Raw genomic sequence first — 17,364 nt, forward strand, 5'->3', positions numbered from 1 at the left:
GCCAGTCCCAGTCTGTCCGCCAGGCAGGAGGCAGAGCACTTTGGGAGGCCAAGGTGGGCAGATCACCTGAGATCAGGAGTTCGAGACCAGCCAAAATGGTGAAACCCCGTCTCTACTAAAAATACAAAAAATTAGCCAGGCATGGTGACGGGTGCCTGTAATCCTAGCTACTCAGGAGGCTGAGGCAGGAGAGGTGCTTGAACCTGGGAGGTGGAGGTTGCAGTGAGCCGAGATCATGCCATTGCACTCCAGCCTGGGCAAAAGAGCAAAACTCTGTTCAAAAAAAAAAAACAAAAGAAAAGAAAAGAAATGTGTCCTCTATCAGGCAGAATCCTATGGATTAAAAAAAGAAGAAGAAGAAAAAGGCAGTGTGTCTGTGCACAGGATCTGGCAAGAAGTGGGCAGTCAGAGGAACTAGGGCAGCCAGAAGCAGGTGGTCAGATGGGCCTTTTTTTTTGAGGGTGGAACTGTTTCTCTCTGTGATTCAATACAGTGGTCACCAGCCACCTATGGCCCCTGAGCACTGGAAGTGTGGCTAGTGTGACCGAGGAAATGAATTTTCAATTTTATTTCATTTAAATTAAATTTAGGCCGGGCGCGTTGGCTCATGCCTGTAATCCCAGTACTTTGGGAGGCCGAGGTGGGTGGATCACCTGAGGTCAGGAGTTCGAGACCAGTCTGGCCAACATGGTGAAACCCCGTCTCTACTAAAAATACAAAAATTAGCTGGGCGTGGTGGCGGGCACCTGTAATCCCAGCTACTTGGGGGCTGAGGCAGCAGAACTGCTTGAACTCAGGAGGTGGGGGTTGCAGTGAGCTGAGATTGCACCACTGCACTCCAGCCTGGATGACAGAGTGAGACTCTGTCTTGAAATAAATAAATAAATAAATTTAAATAGCCTCATGTCGCTAGGGCTGTCATATTGGACAGAGCAGGTTTAAGGAATATTTTAACCTCTCTCTCTCTCTCTCTCTCTCTATCTCTCTATCTCTCTCTCTCTCTCTATATATATATGTATATATGTCTGTATATATACGTATATACATATATGTATATATGTGTGTGTGTGTGTGTGTGTGTGTGTGTGTGTGTATATATAATTTTTTTTTTTTTTGAGACAGGGTCTTGCTCTGTCACCCAGGCTGCAGTGACGTGATCTTGGCTCACTGCAACCTCCACCTCCCGGGTTCAAGCCATCCTCTCACTTCAGCCTCCCAAGTAGCTGGGACGACAGGTGGGCGCCACCACATTTGGCTTATTTTTTGTAGAGATGGGGTTTCATCATGTTGCCCAGGCTGGTCTCAAACTGCTGGGCTCAAGTGATCCTTCTACCTCGGCTTCCCAAAGTGTTGAGATTACAGGTATAAGCCACCACAACCAGGCTATTTTAACTTCTTAGAAGCCAGAGAAGATTTTCCTTATTGTATGGGATTGAGGCCACCTATCCCCAAGGGTAGGGTGGGTGAGGCAGGGTTGGGTGCAGGCAGGGTGTAAAGGGCGTCCTCCTCACGACCAGGAATTTGGGGTGAACTGCTGTGGCCACTCTGACCAGCTCTGCAGGCTGTGCTTCTCAGCCTGGATTATTAGTCTCCTAGGCGGGAGACAGAGATGGGTGAAAAAGGCTCGTAAATTGGAATTTATCAGAGTTTTCTGAGCCTGTTGAGAAAATTAATCATTAAACTAAGGCTACAACCAGTCCAAGGTAGTGGTCCTGGCCTGTCTAGTTCACCCCCTGCTTCTGCGGGAAGGACCATGGGAAGCTGGCTCCCAGGCTCCACCCTGGCACTGTTCTCCATGGTGGACTCTGAAGGATCCTGCACATTGGAACCCCTGGGAGTCAGAGACCTGGAAGCACTTTGGGTCTGAACCCCTCCAGTGGATGGCTGTTGAGCCCATAGCAAATCTCTTCCCATCTTCCCTGGGTGATCAGGGGCTGGACTCCTTGTCCTCTTGGATCACTGGGAGCACTGGCTGAGCACCACAGAGGTCTTCCTGAGGCTGAGCTCGTGGCATATTTCCCAGTCTCCTGTTCCAGCAGCCCTGTTGCCTTCCCTGGGATGTATATTATTTCTGCAGGCTCCTCACTGGCGTCTTCAGGAGACAGCTGGCTGCTGTCTGTCCCTCTCCTCTTGGGGCCAAGAATGGATTTGGGGCCAGATCCGTTCCCAGACATGGAGAGTGCTGAGAGCTTGTGGTTCCCCTTGGCAATTCTGTTCCAGGTCCTCCTTCCTGCATTCACCTTTGGAAGGGGTCTGCTTAGTCCGGAACTTTTGAATCCTGGGTTCCACGGTTCCTTAGAATTTCTGGGGTTTTTAACTTTCCTGAAAAATAGGCAGACTTTTGTGTGTCTATACTTAATGTGAATTTCATTTAAATATCATAGGGAGGGACTGTAGGCTGATAAAGCGTTACTAAAATTGGTTTCAAGGCTACCATCTTCCAAGTGAGAAAACTGAGACTCAGAACGGAAAATTAAGTTGGCCAAGATGGATAAATGTAGATGTAGGACAATATTTCAGGTCAAATGGACACTTGAGTGACTTCATTTCCCCACGCGTGCTCTCAGGGTATTTACTGCGTGTCCCAGGCACCAGGGGGGCACAGATGTCTCACACTGGGCACAAATGTCTGCCCTTCCCTCCAGCTTACTAGCTTGGGGGATAAAGCTCTCAGTCACAGCAGAGGCAAGAGTGATGGGGTATCCCAGGCAATGAGATTTCAGTGCAAGTGTGTGGCCAAGGCAGGAGATGGCAGAGGCAGGTCTCCCGGGGAGGCTGCGCGGGGCTGCGCCGAGGAACAGAGCAGCTCATCAGAATGATGCTGGATCTCTGTCTGCAGCCCCCAGCTGCCTCAGACCCCACACACCTGCTGTTTGTTAGGTCACTCTTAATCCCTCCCAGGCCTGGTGCTGCATTTACTAAGTGGTCTCTGAGGATTGGCTGTGCGGATGGTGAGTTGGGGAGATTCTGGCGAATGGGCCCCCGTTTCTGTAACTACCTCTGTGATTCATTGCAGCCAGTCCAATGTTAGGTCTTGGTGACTGTTCAGTTGCATGCTGTCATTTCTGTAATTTTACAGATAGGACTGCCTGGGAGGAGGTGGCGATTGACCAGGGTCACCCTCATTAGTGACTGTATCAAACCAGAACCCAGGTTTCCCTAACTTATGTTCCTTCCATCTCAGCACACCACCTCACTCCAGCTGCATTTTTCATTCATTGCTACTTCCTAAGAGACTCCACAGCCATTTAAGGGTCACTAAGGGCAAGAGGCATGTACTGGGTATAGCCCTTCCAGCCCCAGAAGAAGATGGGCGGGGTCCAGGTTCTGATGGTGACCCTGGCTGGGGAGCACCTTACGTCATGTGCCATGTTTCTGTTTTTTTTTTTTTTTTTTTTTTTTGACTATGTTGCTCAGGCGGAACTCCTGGCCTCAAGGGATCCTCTTGCCTCATCCTCCCAAGTTGCTGGGATTACAGGCGCTGTGCCTGACTCAGCTGGCTGGCATTCTTGTCTCTCCATGCTTGGATACCATGTGATGCCGGACCCAAGGCCTTACTCCTGCCGTTAGAGGTTAATCTGCCCCCTCCAGGGCCTCCTGGGAGTGGGACAGGCAAGTCTGAGTTTCAGTTTTCACCAGAGATGTAAGAGCCGGCCTGCTAAATTGTTTCTGCCCCAGTCCTTGGTGATCCTGTTCTGTTTCTCTAATCTGGATGTGGGAACCTCTCCAGATACTGATATTAAGTCCCAGGATAGGAAAACTCAGCAGGGTCCCTGGCTCTGCTCCCACTTGCTCTGCTTAGGGCAAGGTCTGGGATGGATTTTGGAGGGCTCCTGTTGGTGAACCTGGGACCTTTTGTAGACCCTGGGAAGACAGAAGGGGAGCAGAATTTTGTGCTCTGCAGCTCACTGGGTCTTGGAGTCAGCTTGTCCATCTTCAGTGACCTCTGAACCCTTATGCTCTGGGCTCACCATCAGACAGTCTGGGTTGCTTGCACTGAAACCACATACAGTGTACTGGTGGTAGTCGGGGGAGACATTCTAAATCCTCAGAGTCACAAATAGCCCTGCAGCATTTTGTGTTTCTGCCAACCTGGGTGAAAGGGAGATGACTGGACTTACTGTTCACTCAAATGAGTTATTCCTGTAGTGATTGAGACTGTTCTTCAAAACGTTACAAATGTGGCCAGGCATGGTGGCTCATGCCTGTAATCCTAGCACTTTGGGAGGCTGAGGCAGGAGGATCACTTCAGCCCAGAAGTTCAGTACCAGCCTGGGCAACCTAGGGGGACCCCAATTCTACAAAAACAATTTGAAAATTAGCTGGGCATGCAGGCACGTGCCTGTGGCCCCAGCTACTCAGGAGGCTGAGGTGGGAGAATTGCTTGGGCCTCGGAGGTTGAGGCTGCAGTGAGCCGTGCTTGCATCACTGCACTTCAGTGTGGGGCGACAGAATGAGACCCTATTTCAAAAAGAAAAAAAATGTCTCTGGGCCACACACATTTGGGGTGGCTCAAGAGCAGTCCAGAGTTATCAGTCAGATCTTTAAGGTATGAGGTCTGCAGTACAGTGCACTGGGCCCTGGGGGAGGATTAGGTAGGCTATTCAGGGGTTGGGGAGGCACCCTGGGCCCTCTGGCTTGGCCTTCAGAGTTTCCAAGTGGTGGGGACTTGAGAGGAAGTTTGTCCTCTGTGGGTCAGGGAGCCCCGGGGCTGCTCCTCCCCTGGAACATTTATGCTTCTCAGGTTGAGGGCTGCTTCTCCTGGCCTGTGGCCTGGCGCTGTCTCCCTACACTGGGAAGCTGGCAAACCTCTCCCTTGGGGGTCTATGTATGCCCTACAGGAGCCACCCACCTTGACCTGGACTCAAGGGGCCATCTGGCATTCAGGATATTCCCTACAGGGACCCAGGCCGTGGAGCCGGGGACTGAATCTTTTTTTTTTTTTTTTGAGATGGATCTTGCTCTGTCACCCAGGCTGGAGTGCAGTGGCATGATCTCGGCTCACTGCAACCTCTGTCTCCCTGGTTCAAGCAATTCTCCTGTCTCGGCCGCCCAAGTAGCTGGGATTATAGGCACGTGCCACCATGCCCAGCTAATTTTTGTATTTTTAGTAGATATGGGGTTTCATCATGTTGGCCAGGCTGGTCTCGAACTCCTGACCTTGGGTGGTCTACCTGCCTTGGACTCCCAAAGTGTTGGGATTACAGGCATGAGCCACCGCACCCGGCCAAAGGACTGAGTCTTTAGTGTGGTGCTGGTGTGGAAGAGTCAGACACATATGTGTGGCTGATTGACTTGGGGTGTGGGAGATCCTGCAATTATTCACACAGTCACGCTCCACCATGCAAAATCCCCATGCCTCTGTGGAGCACACTCCTGGAGGACTTCTGGGCCGGTAGCATCAAGCTCCCCACTCAGCCAGGGTCTTTCTATCTCAGCCTGGTCCTGAGACATCTGACGGATGGCGTTTTCTTTTACCATGTTGGCCAAGCTGGTCTCAAACTCCTGATCTTGTGATCCGCCCGCCTTGGCCTCCTAAAGTGCTGGGATTACAGGCGTGAGTCACTGCGCCTGGCCGGATGGCATTTTCTTTAATGAGAGAGAGAAGTTGATTGATAGAATCAAACAGTGATGTGTGGCAGATTCTGAGGCCTATATAGGTCCTGGGGGTGTTTTTCCTAAACCAGGAGTTCTAGCTCCTGAGAGATGGGTAGTTGAGTGGCCCAGATGGATCCTTGGATTGAAGCAGCCAAAATTACTTAGAGTGGGAGTGCTTAGGAAAAACTTCCTGCTGCTCCCTGCTCTCTGTAACAATTGTGTTTACACATATGTGTGTGTATACACGCACACATATGCACACATGGGCTGGCTGGGCCTGAGCCCAGAGAGCAACACGGAGGGTGGGCACCAGACCAGATGCTGGCGGGGGTGGGGGTGGAGGGCAGGCACGGGAGACGCAGGCAGAGTGAGTGTCTGCATATAGATGGCTGTTAGGGAGCCAAGGAAATGGCTTGGAAAATGTCCTTATTGGGTGTTTGCAGCTCCGGCTTTGTTGGGGTCGGCGCCTGGTGTGGGCAGATGGCCCTGTCTGCCTGTTGTTGCTGAGGGCTTCTTGCCTGCTGAGCCCGGTACGGCAGGCTCATACCGGGGAAGCAGCACCCTCTGCGTTTTGTGCCGTGTGTGGGCTTTGTGAATGTGAACCCGTTAGCCCTTACTCAGGTGGGGTGGTGGGCCGCTGTCCCCATTTCACGGCAAAGAAGGGTGCAGAGGCCACACTAAGGTAGCGTCACTAGGGAGCAGCGGAGGCAGGGCTGTTTGGCAGCAGCAAAGCTGCACATGGAGCTGGCTGCCTCCGGGGTCACGTGGCCTGCATCTCCATGGGGGCTTGTGTGCAGTGGAGGGGGTTGCATAGCATGGCCCGGTGGCAAAAGAGGAGGCAGCGTCGGTGGCAAAAGAGGAGGCAGCCTCGGGAAGCCCAGGACCCTTCCCAGACCACAGTCCTGGGGGCATACTCAAGTCAGGGGGCGGGGACAGGAATGTGCTGGTGACTACATCACCTTGAGGCAGGTACCACCTCAATCCCGAACCGCCTGCCTTCTTCTCTGTCGTTGCTGTCCTCCATTTCTTGTTATCAGCAAAGCTTCTGACAAAGCAAAAGTAGAGTCCCTTACTTCCCAGCTCCTTTCTTGGAGTCTGACCTTTCTGCCAGGTCTCCTTTGTCTGCTTCCCCAAAACAAAACAGCGGACCGAAGCCAGGCACAGTGGCTCATGCCTATAATCCCAGCACTTTGGAAGCCAAGGTGGGAGGATCGCTTGAGCTAAGGTGTTCAAGACCAGCCTGGGCAACATGGCAAAACCCTGTCTCTATAAAAAACTAGCTGGGATGGTGGCACACGCTTGAGGTCCCAGCTACTTAGGAGGCCGAGGTGGGAGGATCACTTGAGCCCTGGAGTTCAAGGCTGCAGTCAGTGAGCCGTGATGGCACCACTGTACTCCAGCCTGGGCAACAGAGTGAGACCCTATCTCAAAAATAGCCCAACAACAAACAACAGGCCAACGTCCCCCGCTGCAAGCTGAGCAGATGGCCAGGCTGGGCACACCACAGACTGTCTTCTGAGCAAACATGGGTGCCGCAGCACTGGGCCAACCTGAATAAAGAGCCTCATGGTTGAGGTGCGTATAGCAGGGGCTGGGGGCTTGGAGCAGACCTGGGAGCTGCATTCTCTGCCTTTTGAAACATCTGCTGGGCGGGGTGGCTCATGCCTGTAATCCCAGCACTTTGCGAGGCTGAGGCGGGCGGATCACCTGAGGTTGGGAGTTCGAGACCAGCCTGACCAACATGGAGAAACTCAGTCTCTACTAAAAATACAAAATTAGCTGGGTGTGGTAGCTCATGCCAGTAATTCCAGCTAGTTGGGAGGCTGAGACAGGAGAATTGCTTGATCCCGGGAAGCGGAGGTTGCCGTGAGCTGAGATTGTGCCATTGCATTCCAGCCTGGGCAACAAGAATGAAAACTCTGTCTCAAAAAACAAAAAAAAAGAAAAAAGAAACATCTAAAGTCTGTCCCAGCCAAGCACTAACCAGGACCTGCTGTGAGCTGACGTCAGGACAGAGGCCCCCTCGGGGCCAGCTTTGATGTTTCCCAGGCCCAGTCGTTGGGGCACAGGGGGCTCTGAGTGGCAGTCTGGGAATGCAGCATCTCTCACCACAGCTATGGAGCAGTCCAGTCCCAGCCCCAGGAGTGGGTGCTGGAGGCTGAGCTGGGGGTGGCCGAGGCTGAGCTGGGGTCTCTCTGAGTCACGCTGTCTCTTCTCCCAGCTTGGGTTTCTGTGGCAGGTGGTCTGTGGTTCCTGCAAGCTCAGGGCCCCTTCCCCTCTATCCCACCCACCACCTGCTTATTGCCTTCAGACTTCTCTGCTGTGGCGGCTCCTTCCCTGGCCAGGGTCTGGGAGTGGTCCTGGCACTTGGCAAGTGGAGAGCCTTCTAATCTTCTTAGAAGTTGAGTCCTTGAGCAGGAGGATCATGAGAATATTAACAGTAGCTGCCGTTTACTGAAGATGAACCATTTGCAAGGCACTTCATGTATGTTTCCAGGTTTACAACTCATGACAGCCTTGTGAGAGAGGCAGAGGAAGCTGAGACACAGTCTGTGTTACTTACCCAAGGTCAGACACACTGAGTGTAACAGGTCAGGATCTGAGCCCAGCCTGTCTCATTCCAGCCCCTTAGCTGCTCCTCTGTGTGGGTGAGACTCCTGGCTCCCCACCATGTCTGCAGAAGCTGAGCGAGGAAGTGGGGGCTTGTCCACACTTCGAAGGCAGGTGATCTCTCTTTGGTCTTTGACAAGCCTCCTGGAGTTGTGGGTCAAAGATCCTAGGATTTTGGGCAGGGCGCCATGGCTCACATCTGTAATCCCAGCACTTTAGGAGGCCGAGGTGGGTGTATCACTTGAGGTCAGGAGCTCGAGACTAGCCTGGCCAACATGGTGAAACCCTGTCTCCACAAAAAATACAAAAATTAGCCAGGTGTGGTGGTGCGTACCTGTAATCCCAGCTACTCGGGAGGCTAAGGCATGAGAATCGCTTAAATCCGAGAGGTGGAGGTTGCAGTGAGCCAATATTGCACCACTGCACTCCAGCGTGGGTGGCAGAGTAAGTAAGACTCCGTCTCAAAAAAAAAGAAAGGTCCTAGGATTTTGGTGAGTCACATTTGCAGAGGCCCACTGGGGACTCAGTCTGATTCTGCCCATCTGCGTCATGAGAGGTGCTTCAGAAGTACCCCGTGAACCAGTTCTTGCCCCACACTTCCTCAGAGGTCACTTTGGTTCAGGCAGTGCTTGCTGGGTGCCTTTGTGTGCCTGACATTGTCTGCAAGAGGTGTGTCCACACACTACCTGGCAGTCGGGAATGTGACTCCTCATTGTAGGATCAGATGCTTCGAGGGTTGTTTCTGAGTCCCTGGGCGGGGATGGGAAGAGCACAGAGTTGGTTTCTTTGGGTCATAGTCCTGGCTCTGCCACATATGAGCTATTTGATCGTGGGCAGATTCCTTCTTGTGCCTGGACCTGGGTTTACCCATCTGTACCACGGTGCTGAGCAGGAACAGAGCCCTATTCCTGTGGATCATTTGGAAATGTGTAGGGATGTGTTTGAATTGTCACAATGCTGGGAGGGCAGATTTGTTAACTTGCACAGCAGGTGGAATAGCTCACCCAGAGAACCATCAGTGCCACGCTGAGAAGTAATGGGCTGCTTGGAGCTGCTTCCAGCTCCATGACTGGGTTTTGTGTCAGGAGATGTGGGCTGGCCCCTATGAGCATGTTGGGAGACGGACCAACAGCAGGGGCAGCCCCTCATCTGGACCCAGCCTGGGGGATCCTGGAATTGTCTTGACACTGACTTTATGAGGAGACTGATTCTCATGCCGTAAAGAACAGAACCCCACCTCCAGGGACTTGGAAGGGGCTCTGTAGGCCAAGATTAGTTTCCAGTGGTTTGGGAAGGGATGGAAAAGACTCCGTTAGTACCTTTCTGCCCTTGCCCAGCCAGTTTGGCTCAAGGCAGAGCCTGCTGCTTCGTGTAGCAGTTCCAGGTGGCCCATTTCTTCTTCCGGGGGCGGGGGGATCGGGGAGTCCTCTTCTGTGTTCAAGGCCCAGTGGCTCCAGGCCTCTACAAGTCGCCCACGCGGGCTAGGAACAAAGTCCAGTGTGTTGCTCCTGCCGCCGCCGTAACCATGCCACCCACCTGCCCGGCTCTGCCCTCCGCCTCCCTAAACCCATCTGCCATACAGTGTAGGCTTCTTCCTCTTTCCTTTGTTCCCACTGACTGCGGTTCCACCTTTGGTTGCAGGGACCCTGTGGCCAGAGCTGAACTATAATGGTGCAGGAAGGGGAATGACTTCAAGTGGAACTCTGGAACCACATGGCTCTCCTCTTAACACAGAGAAGCTGACCTTGGCCACAGATGGATTTTCAGGGATAAAGAACAGGACATGGGGCCGGGTGCGGTGGCTCACGCCTGTAATCCCAGCACTTTGGGAGGCCGAGGCGGGCGGATCACGAGGTCAGGAGATCGAGACCATCCTGGCTAACACTGTCAAACCCCATCTCTACTAAAAATACAAAAAATTAGCCGGGCGTGGTGGTGGGCACCTGTAGTCCCAGCTACTCGGGAGGCTGAGGCAGGAGAATTGCGTGAGCCCAGGAGGCGGAGCTTGCAGTGAGCCAAGATCGTGCTACTGCACTCCAGCCTGGGTGACAGATCGAGACTCCGTCTCAAAAAAAAAAAAGAACAGGACATGGGAATGACCTTGGCTTGTTTTTGGCAATAGCCCAGGTTTCTAGAGAATCTTGGCTTCTCCAGTGATGGGTTGGGTTTTTTCAAAGAAGCGTCTGGGAAACGTTGGGCTGCAGAGCATTTGCGGATGAGATTCAAAGCATCCCATCTGTGGCCACCTCTGATGCTGGCACCGTCGAGGGGCATGAGTGAAGCCATCTTTCCAGGGTGCTGTTTGGGTCATGATTTAACTTTACTAAACCTCCTGAGTCTGTATTGGGGGAAGGTGGCCTGCAGTGTCCCCGGCTCCTCAGCCTGGCATCAAAACCTCCTGTGATCTCACCCTGCAGGCAGACTCTCTTTTGCTAGGAAGCCTCCCTGTGCAGCCAGCCCTTAGGGATCCCTTCTTCCTTCGTGCTCAAGTCACTACTGCCTGCCCACCCCATTCATTTGGCATTTATGTGACTGTAACTGTGTTCTGTGTGCCCCTCTAGTCTTCAGACCTCTTGAGGAGAGGCTACTGTGTCTTTGTATCCTACAGAGCACTCAGGACAGTTGAAAAGCTCTTCAAGGGGCTGGGCGTGGTGGCTCACGCCTGTAATCCTAGCACTTTGGGAGGCCGAGGCGGGCAGATCACCTGAGGTCAGGGGTTCGAGACCAGCCTGGCCAACATGGCGAAACCCTGTCTCTACTAAAAATACAAAAATTAGCTGGGTGTGGTGGCTCATGCCTATAATCCCAGCTACTCGAGAGGCTGAGGCAGAAGAATCACTTGAACCCAGGAGGTGGAGGTTGTAGTGAGCTGAGATCACACCACCACATTCCAACCTGGGTGACAAGAGCAAAAAAAGAAAAAGAAATCTCAAAAAGAAAAAGAAAAGTTTTTCAGGGGACTCTTGCAATTGTGGCATCATGATCCTTCACACCTGCACTTACTGGATGCCTCCTGTGTACACAGCCCCTTTCCTCCTGTGCACAAGGTGGCCTGTGTTAGGACAGAGGCTGCAGCTCCCCCTGACCCTGCCTCTCCCCTGTTTGCATCTACAGGTACCCAGACAGCCATTGTCTTCATCAAGCAGCCGTCCTCCCAGGATGCACTGCAGGGGCGCCGGGCGCTGCTTCGCTGTGAGGTTGAGGCTCCGGGCCCGGTACATGTGTACTGGCTGCTCGATGGGTTCCCTGTCCAGGACACGGAGCGGCGTTTCGCCCAGGGCAGCAGCCTGAGCTTTGCAGCTGTGGACCGGCTGCAGGACTCCGGCACCTTCCAGTGTGTGGCTCGGGATGATGTCACTGGAGAAGAAGCCCTCAGTGCCAACGCCTCCTTCAACATCAAATGTGAGAGCCAGGGGGGCTGTGCCCAGTCCCCCTGTCAGACCCTCAATGACTGAGGCCTGGGGGATCCCTCCCTTACCTCAGCTTCTCCCATTTCCAGTTAAACGGGCCAGGCAGAATGCATTTATCATCAGCTCTTTTTGCTCATGTGGATAAGAGGAAATTAAAAGTTATATTTTTTCCAAAATTTTTTCCTTCAAGTCTGGGACCCATTTATCTGCTGCATGCTTGTGCAAATGGAAAGGGCGGCCGAGCCCTTGGCCAAGTGTCAGACTTGACCTGCCAGGGACCAGGCAGGCACTTAGTATCTGGTAACTGTAGCCCCAGCCTCAGCCTCCAGGGCTTCCTTGTGTCTGTTGGCACAGAGCCTCGAGGTTCCACGGCTTCCTGCTTCTCCTCCTTGCCCTCTGCCTTCCCGCCTTTGCCCTGCTCTGCCCCTCACTGCAACCGTGGCCTCTGCTACAGGGATTGAGGCAGGTCCTGTGGTCCTGAAGCATCCAGCCTCGGAAGCTGAGATCCAGCCACAGACCCAGGTCACACTTCGTTGCCACATTGATGGGCACCCTCGGTAAGGAGTCAGGGAGGTGGGGATGAAGAGGGTTATTCCGGACAGGGATGTCTCCCCAAATCTTGGACTCTATGCGGATGTTACCTCGCTCCATTCTGTGACCACTCGTTCCACCACCACAGTGCTGTTCACCCTGCCCGCCCCCAGATATTGCCCTATGCCGGCCCCTGGTGGCCTGAAGAGTGAGCCACATTGTGTGTAGAGCTGGGAGATCTAATATCAACTTGATTCTGCCCCTGAATCAGAATTACTGTGTGCCCTTTTGCAAGTCCCTTCCCTTCCTCAGGCCGTTTCTCCATGTATAAACTGAAAGGTCTAGCCCTGACCCTCTGATACTGTATCCTCTCCACTGGCCACTGAGTACCCCTCCCCACCACTGCTGACTGTGTCTGCCCTGCAGGCCCACCTACCAATGGTTCCGAGATGGGACCCCCCTTTCTGATGGTCAGAGCAACCACACAGTCAGCAGCAAGGAGCGGAACCTGACGCTCCGGCCAGCTGGTCCTGAGCATAGTGGGCTGTATTCCTGCTGCGCCCACAATGCTTTTGGCCAGGCTTGCAGCAGCCAGAACTTCACCTTGAGCATTGCTGGTGAGCCTGGGGTGGGGGCGGAAGGGATGAGGTGAGGACAGGAGGGCCTCACCACCCAGGCTGCCTGCTCCCCCATCTTTCCCTCTCCAGATGAAAGCTTTGCCAGGGTGGTGCTGGCACCCCAGGACGTGGTAGTAGCGAGGAATGAGGAGGCCATGTTCCATTGCCAGTTCTCAGCCCAGCCACCCCCGAGCCTGCAGTGGCTCTTTGAGGATGAGACTCCCATCACTAACCGCAGTCGGTAAGGCATCTGGCTGGGAGCATTCCAGTACCATGTACCACACACATGCATTCTGTAGAAGGGGGTGCGATTTGTATCACAGACATCACAGATTTGTACATGTATTATTTCAAATTTCCAAGAGACACAGTTGAATGTTTTGCTTTTACAAGATGAGTCTGACACAGGGAAGAGTCTCTGGGAAGAGCCCCTTTCCAGTTTGCACAAAGGCACTCTGAGCTAGTGATGGTTCCACTTCTCTCTCCCCACCACCCACATGGGTCTTCTGGGATGGAAGGGTAGAGACCCCAGGGATGAGAGAGACACAAGAGACCTAGGTAGTCAGGTGGTCATAGTCTAGATAGCGTGATCCAGTGTGGCAAAGACATCACACACACACACACACACACATACACACACTTTTTAAAGGAAGCAAACACCTCTAGAAGGTTCCAGCCCTACTGCAGGGACTTCTGTTCTTGCCTGGACCCTAGGAGAGCATAGAACACCTTTGCAGTGTCAGGCATGAACATGGTCCTTGGGGGTGTGGCTTCCTAGGCTAGGGGCTTGGATGCCACTTGACTTCAGCCCTGAGGACATCATCAGTAGCCTGCCTGGTATGGCTGAGGGGTATCTGACCCTGGAGCTGGGTGCCCTATAAACGTGGCCCTGTGGGAAGGTGGCTTCTCTGTCTTGACAGTTGCACATGGTGGTTATTCTGTGTATTAGTCCATTTTAATGCTGCTGATAAAGACATACCCGAGACTGAGCAGTTTACAAAAGAAAGAGGTTTAATTGGACTTACAGTTCCACATGGCTGGGCAAGCCTCACAATCATGGCAGAAGGCAAGGAAGACCAAGTCACGTCTTACATGGATGGCAGCAGGCAAAGGAGAGAGAGCTTCTGCAGGGGAATGCCTCATTTTAAAACCATCAGATCTCGTGAGACTTGTTCACTATCATGAGAACAGCACGGGAAAGACTTGCCCCCATGATTCAGTTACCTCCCACTGGGTCCCTCCCACAACATGTGGGAATTATGGGAGCTACAATTTAAGATGAGATTTGAGTGGGGACACAGCCAAACCATATCACTCTCTCTCTCACCTGCATTGCCATTTGCCTCATTGCTTCCTGAGCTGATCTCCTGTAGTTGGAACACACACCTGCACGTGCACCTGAGCAAGTGTATGCAGGCACACACACCAGTGTGGAGTGTCAGCTTCCTTCTCTCTGCCCTGTTCCTGGTCGATTCCTTACTACATTTCCGACTTTGCAGGAAAGGGGTTCCCTTGCATTCCTTTCCAGAACTAGGCCTATTGGCCACTTTCTCCAAATTGCACTCTCCCCTCTGCAGCCCCCCACACCTCCGCAGAGCCACAGTGTTTGCCAACGGGTCTCTGCTGCTGACCCAGGTCCGGCCACGCAATGCAGGGATCTACCGCTGCATTGGCCAGGGGCAGAGGGGCCCACCCATCATCCTGGAAGCCACACTTCACCTAGCAGGTGAGTCTCTGGGTCTGGGGTGCTGATGTGGGAGGCTGCCTTTAACATTTTTGGCACATAGAGATTTAGGCTTCTGTTTTTACTCAGCCGCTTGGAGGGCAGGGGAAGAAAAGGATGCTGGGAGTAGGAAGAGGATATGCAGAGGGTTGCAGGGGAGGGTTTGTGCTGGGAAAGGGCCTAGGCTTGCTGTGGGAGAACATCATGTACCCTGAGACCCACAATAATTGGGCCATTCCTCCTACTTATGTCCTTGCAGAGATTGAAGACATGCCGCTATTTGAGCCACGGGTGTTTACAGCTGGCAGCGAGGAGCGTGTGACCTGCCTTCCCCCCAAGGGTCTGCCAGAGCCCAGCGTGTGGTGGGAGCACGCGGGAGTCCGGCTGCCCACCCATGGCAGGGTCTACCAGAAGGGCCACGAGCTGGTGTTGGCCAATATTGCTGAAAGTGATGCTGGTGTCTACACCTGCCACGCGGCCAACCTGGCTGGTCAGCGGAGACAGGATGTCAACATCACTGTGGCCAGTGAGCACCTTTGCCCTGAAGGTCAAGGAGAGGTGGAGGGGAACACAGGTCTGGGTGTGATGGACAGAGGCTTCCCTGGTACTCACCTGAGGCCCTCTCAGTTCTGGGCCCTGCAGGCTTGGGAATCAGTTCACTACTGGGAGTCGGTGTAGATAGTAGAGAGCCAGGCACAGGGGTTAGGGTGGGTGCTCCAGAGGAAATAGTGACAGCCCTCACAGAAAAATGGTCCTCTGGGTACAGAGGAAAGAGCAATAGACTAGGAATCTAGAGACCTGGGTCCCACTATGCTCCCAATGCACAGAGTGACGATGGTAGCAAATCACCCACCTTACTGGGTTCAGTCTCCTCATCCATAAAATGGAGCCAGTAATCTACTACCTACCCCACAAGGTAGTTGGAAAGGTCAAATGAAGTAGATGAAAATGATTTTTCTTTTTTTCTTTTTTGGGAGGTAATAGTGGACAAAATTATAGGTGATTTTTAATTTGTTTTAGTTTGTTATGCTTTCCAAATTTCTTTACTAAACATATTACTTATGAAAAAAAAGAGGGGGAGAAAAGCAAGACATATGACTGAAAGTACACATGATAAACCCTTTATATCAGGCCGGGCGCGGTGGCTCATGCCTGTAATCCCAGCACTTTGGGAGGCCGAGCCGGGCAGATCACAAGGTCAGGAGTTGGAGACCAGCCTGACCAACATGGTGAAACCCCATCTCTACTAAAAATACAAAAATTAGCTGGGCGTGGTGGGGCACACCTGTAATCCCAGCTACTCAGGAGGCTGAGGGAGGAAAATTGCTTGAACCCAGGAAGCAGAGGTTGCAATGAGCTGAGATCGCACCGTTGCTCTTCAGCCCGGGCAACAGAGTGAGACTCCATCTCAAAACAAAACAAAACAAAACAAAACAAACCTTATATCCTCACTACAGGCATAGGGATTTATTTGTTTAGTTATTTCTTTATACCATGCCTTGTTCCAAACCTTTTGTGGTAGTTTAAAAGGATACACAATAAAAATTACAATATGCACACAGAGACACACATACGTACAAACTATTTTGCAATCTGCTTCTTCCACTTACCTTTATGTTACTATTATCTTTCCAAGTGGGTAACTTTGCAAAAAGATTTGAATATGAAAGTGGCTTTGTAAATGTGAAGTTGTGATGCTAGTATTCCCATTAGGATACTGAAATCTTAGAAGACATGCACCTATACTCAGGCCATGATTTGGGTGGGAATCACAGCACACGTGTAACGAGTGCTCAGGACACTCACAGTGCAGGTGCAAAGGCAAGATGCACAGTCAAGCCTTCCTCCAGTTGAGGTCTGAGAATCACCTGCTTTCATTAGGGATACTTTTTCTTCTTTTGTTTGAGACGGAGTCTCACTCTGTCACCCAGGCTGGAGTGTAGTGGTGTGATCTTGGCTCACTGCAACCTGCGCCTCCCAGGTTCAAGTGATTCTCGTGCCTCAGCCTCCCAAGTAGCTGGGTTTAAAGGTGTGTGCCACCACACCTGGCTAATTTTTGTATTTTTAGTAGAGGCGATGTTTTACCATGTTGGCCAGGCTAGTCTCAAACTCTTGACCTCAAGTGATCCACCTGCCTCGGCCTCCTAAAGTGCTGGGATTATGGGTGTGAGCTGCCATGCCCGGCCTCATTAGGGATACTTTTTAAAACACAGGCCAGGCGCGGTGGTTCACACCTATAATCCCAGTGCTTTGGGAGGCCGAGATAGGAAGATCTCTTGAGCCCAGGAGTTTGAGACCAGGCTGGACAAAATAGTGAGACCTTGTGTCTACAGAAATTTAAAAAGTTAGCTGGGTGCGGTGGCTCACGCTTGTAATCCCAGCACTTTGGGAGGCCGAGGTGGGTGGATCACGAGGTCAGGAGTTCGAGATCAGCCTGACCAACATGGTGAAACCCCGTCTCTACTAAAAATACAAAAATTAGCTGGGCATGTTGGCACTCACCTGTAATCCCGGCTACTTGGGAGGCTGGGGCAGGAGAATTGCTTGAATCCAGGAGGCAGAGGTTGCAGTGAGCCGAGATCGTGCCATTGCACTCCAGCCTGGGTGACAGAGCGAGACTTTGTCTCAGAAAAAAAAAAAAAATTTAGCCAGGTATGGTGATGCACACCTATAATCCCAACTATTTGGGAGGCTGAGGCTGGAGGATCATTTGAGCTCGGGAGCTGGAGGTTCCAGTGAGCTATGATCACACTACTGTACTGGAGCCTGGATGACAGCAAGACCCTGTCTCCAAAAAAATGTCTAAGACATTGCTGGAGCCTTGAAAAAAAGGAAAAAAATGCAGAATTCGGGGCCCCACTCCATAGCTTCCAAC

The 17,364-nt window shown here is 52.3% G+C and overlaps 1 protein-coding gene across 4 annotated transcripts in view; it reads left to right on the forward strand.

Annotated features, from left to right (window-relative positions):
* Positions 1-17,364, forward strand: part of PTK7 (protein tyrosine kinase 7 (inactive)) — an 85,807-nt gene that overhangs the window by 41,351 nt on the left and 27,092 nt on the right. For all 4 annotated transcript variants that reach the window (XM_003833267.5, XM_055113624.3, XM_034962115.4 and 1 more), the window contains exons 2-7: positions 11,323-11,610; positions 12,073-12,175; positions 12,576-12,766; positions 12,857-13,007; positions 14,344-14,492; positions 14,749-15,015. In XM_003833267.5, the coding sequence (XP_003833315.4) occupies positions 11,323-11,610; positions 12,073-12,175; positions 12,576-12,766; positions 12,857-13,007; positions 14,344-14,492; positions 14,749-15,015 (1,149 nt within the window). The remainder of the gene's footprint in view (positions 1-11,322; positions 11,611-12,072; positions 12,176-12,575; positions 12,767-12,856; positions 13,008-14,343; positions 14,493-14,748; positions 15,016-17,364) is intronic.

The sequence above is a fragment of the Pan paniscus genome, chromosome 5 (genome assembly GCF_029289425.2).
Source record: "Pan paniscus chromosome 5, NHGRI_mPanPan1-v2.0_pri, whole genome shotgun sequence".
NCBI lineage: Eukaryota > Metazoa > Chordata > Mammalia > Primates > Hominidae > Pan > Pan paniscus.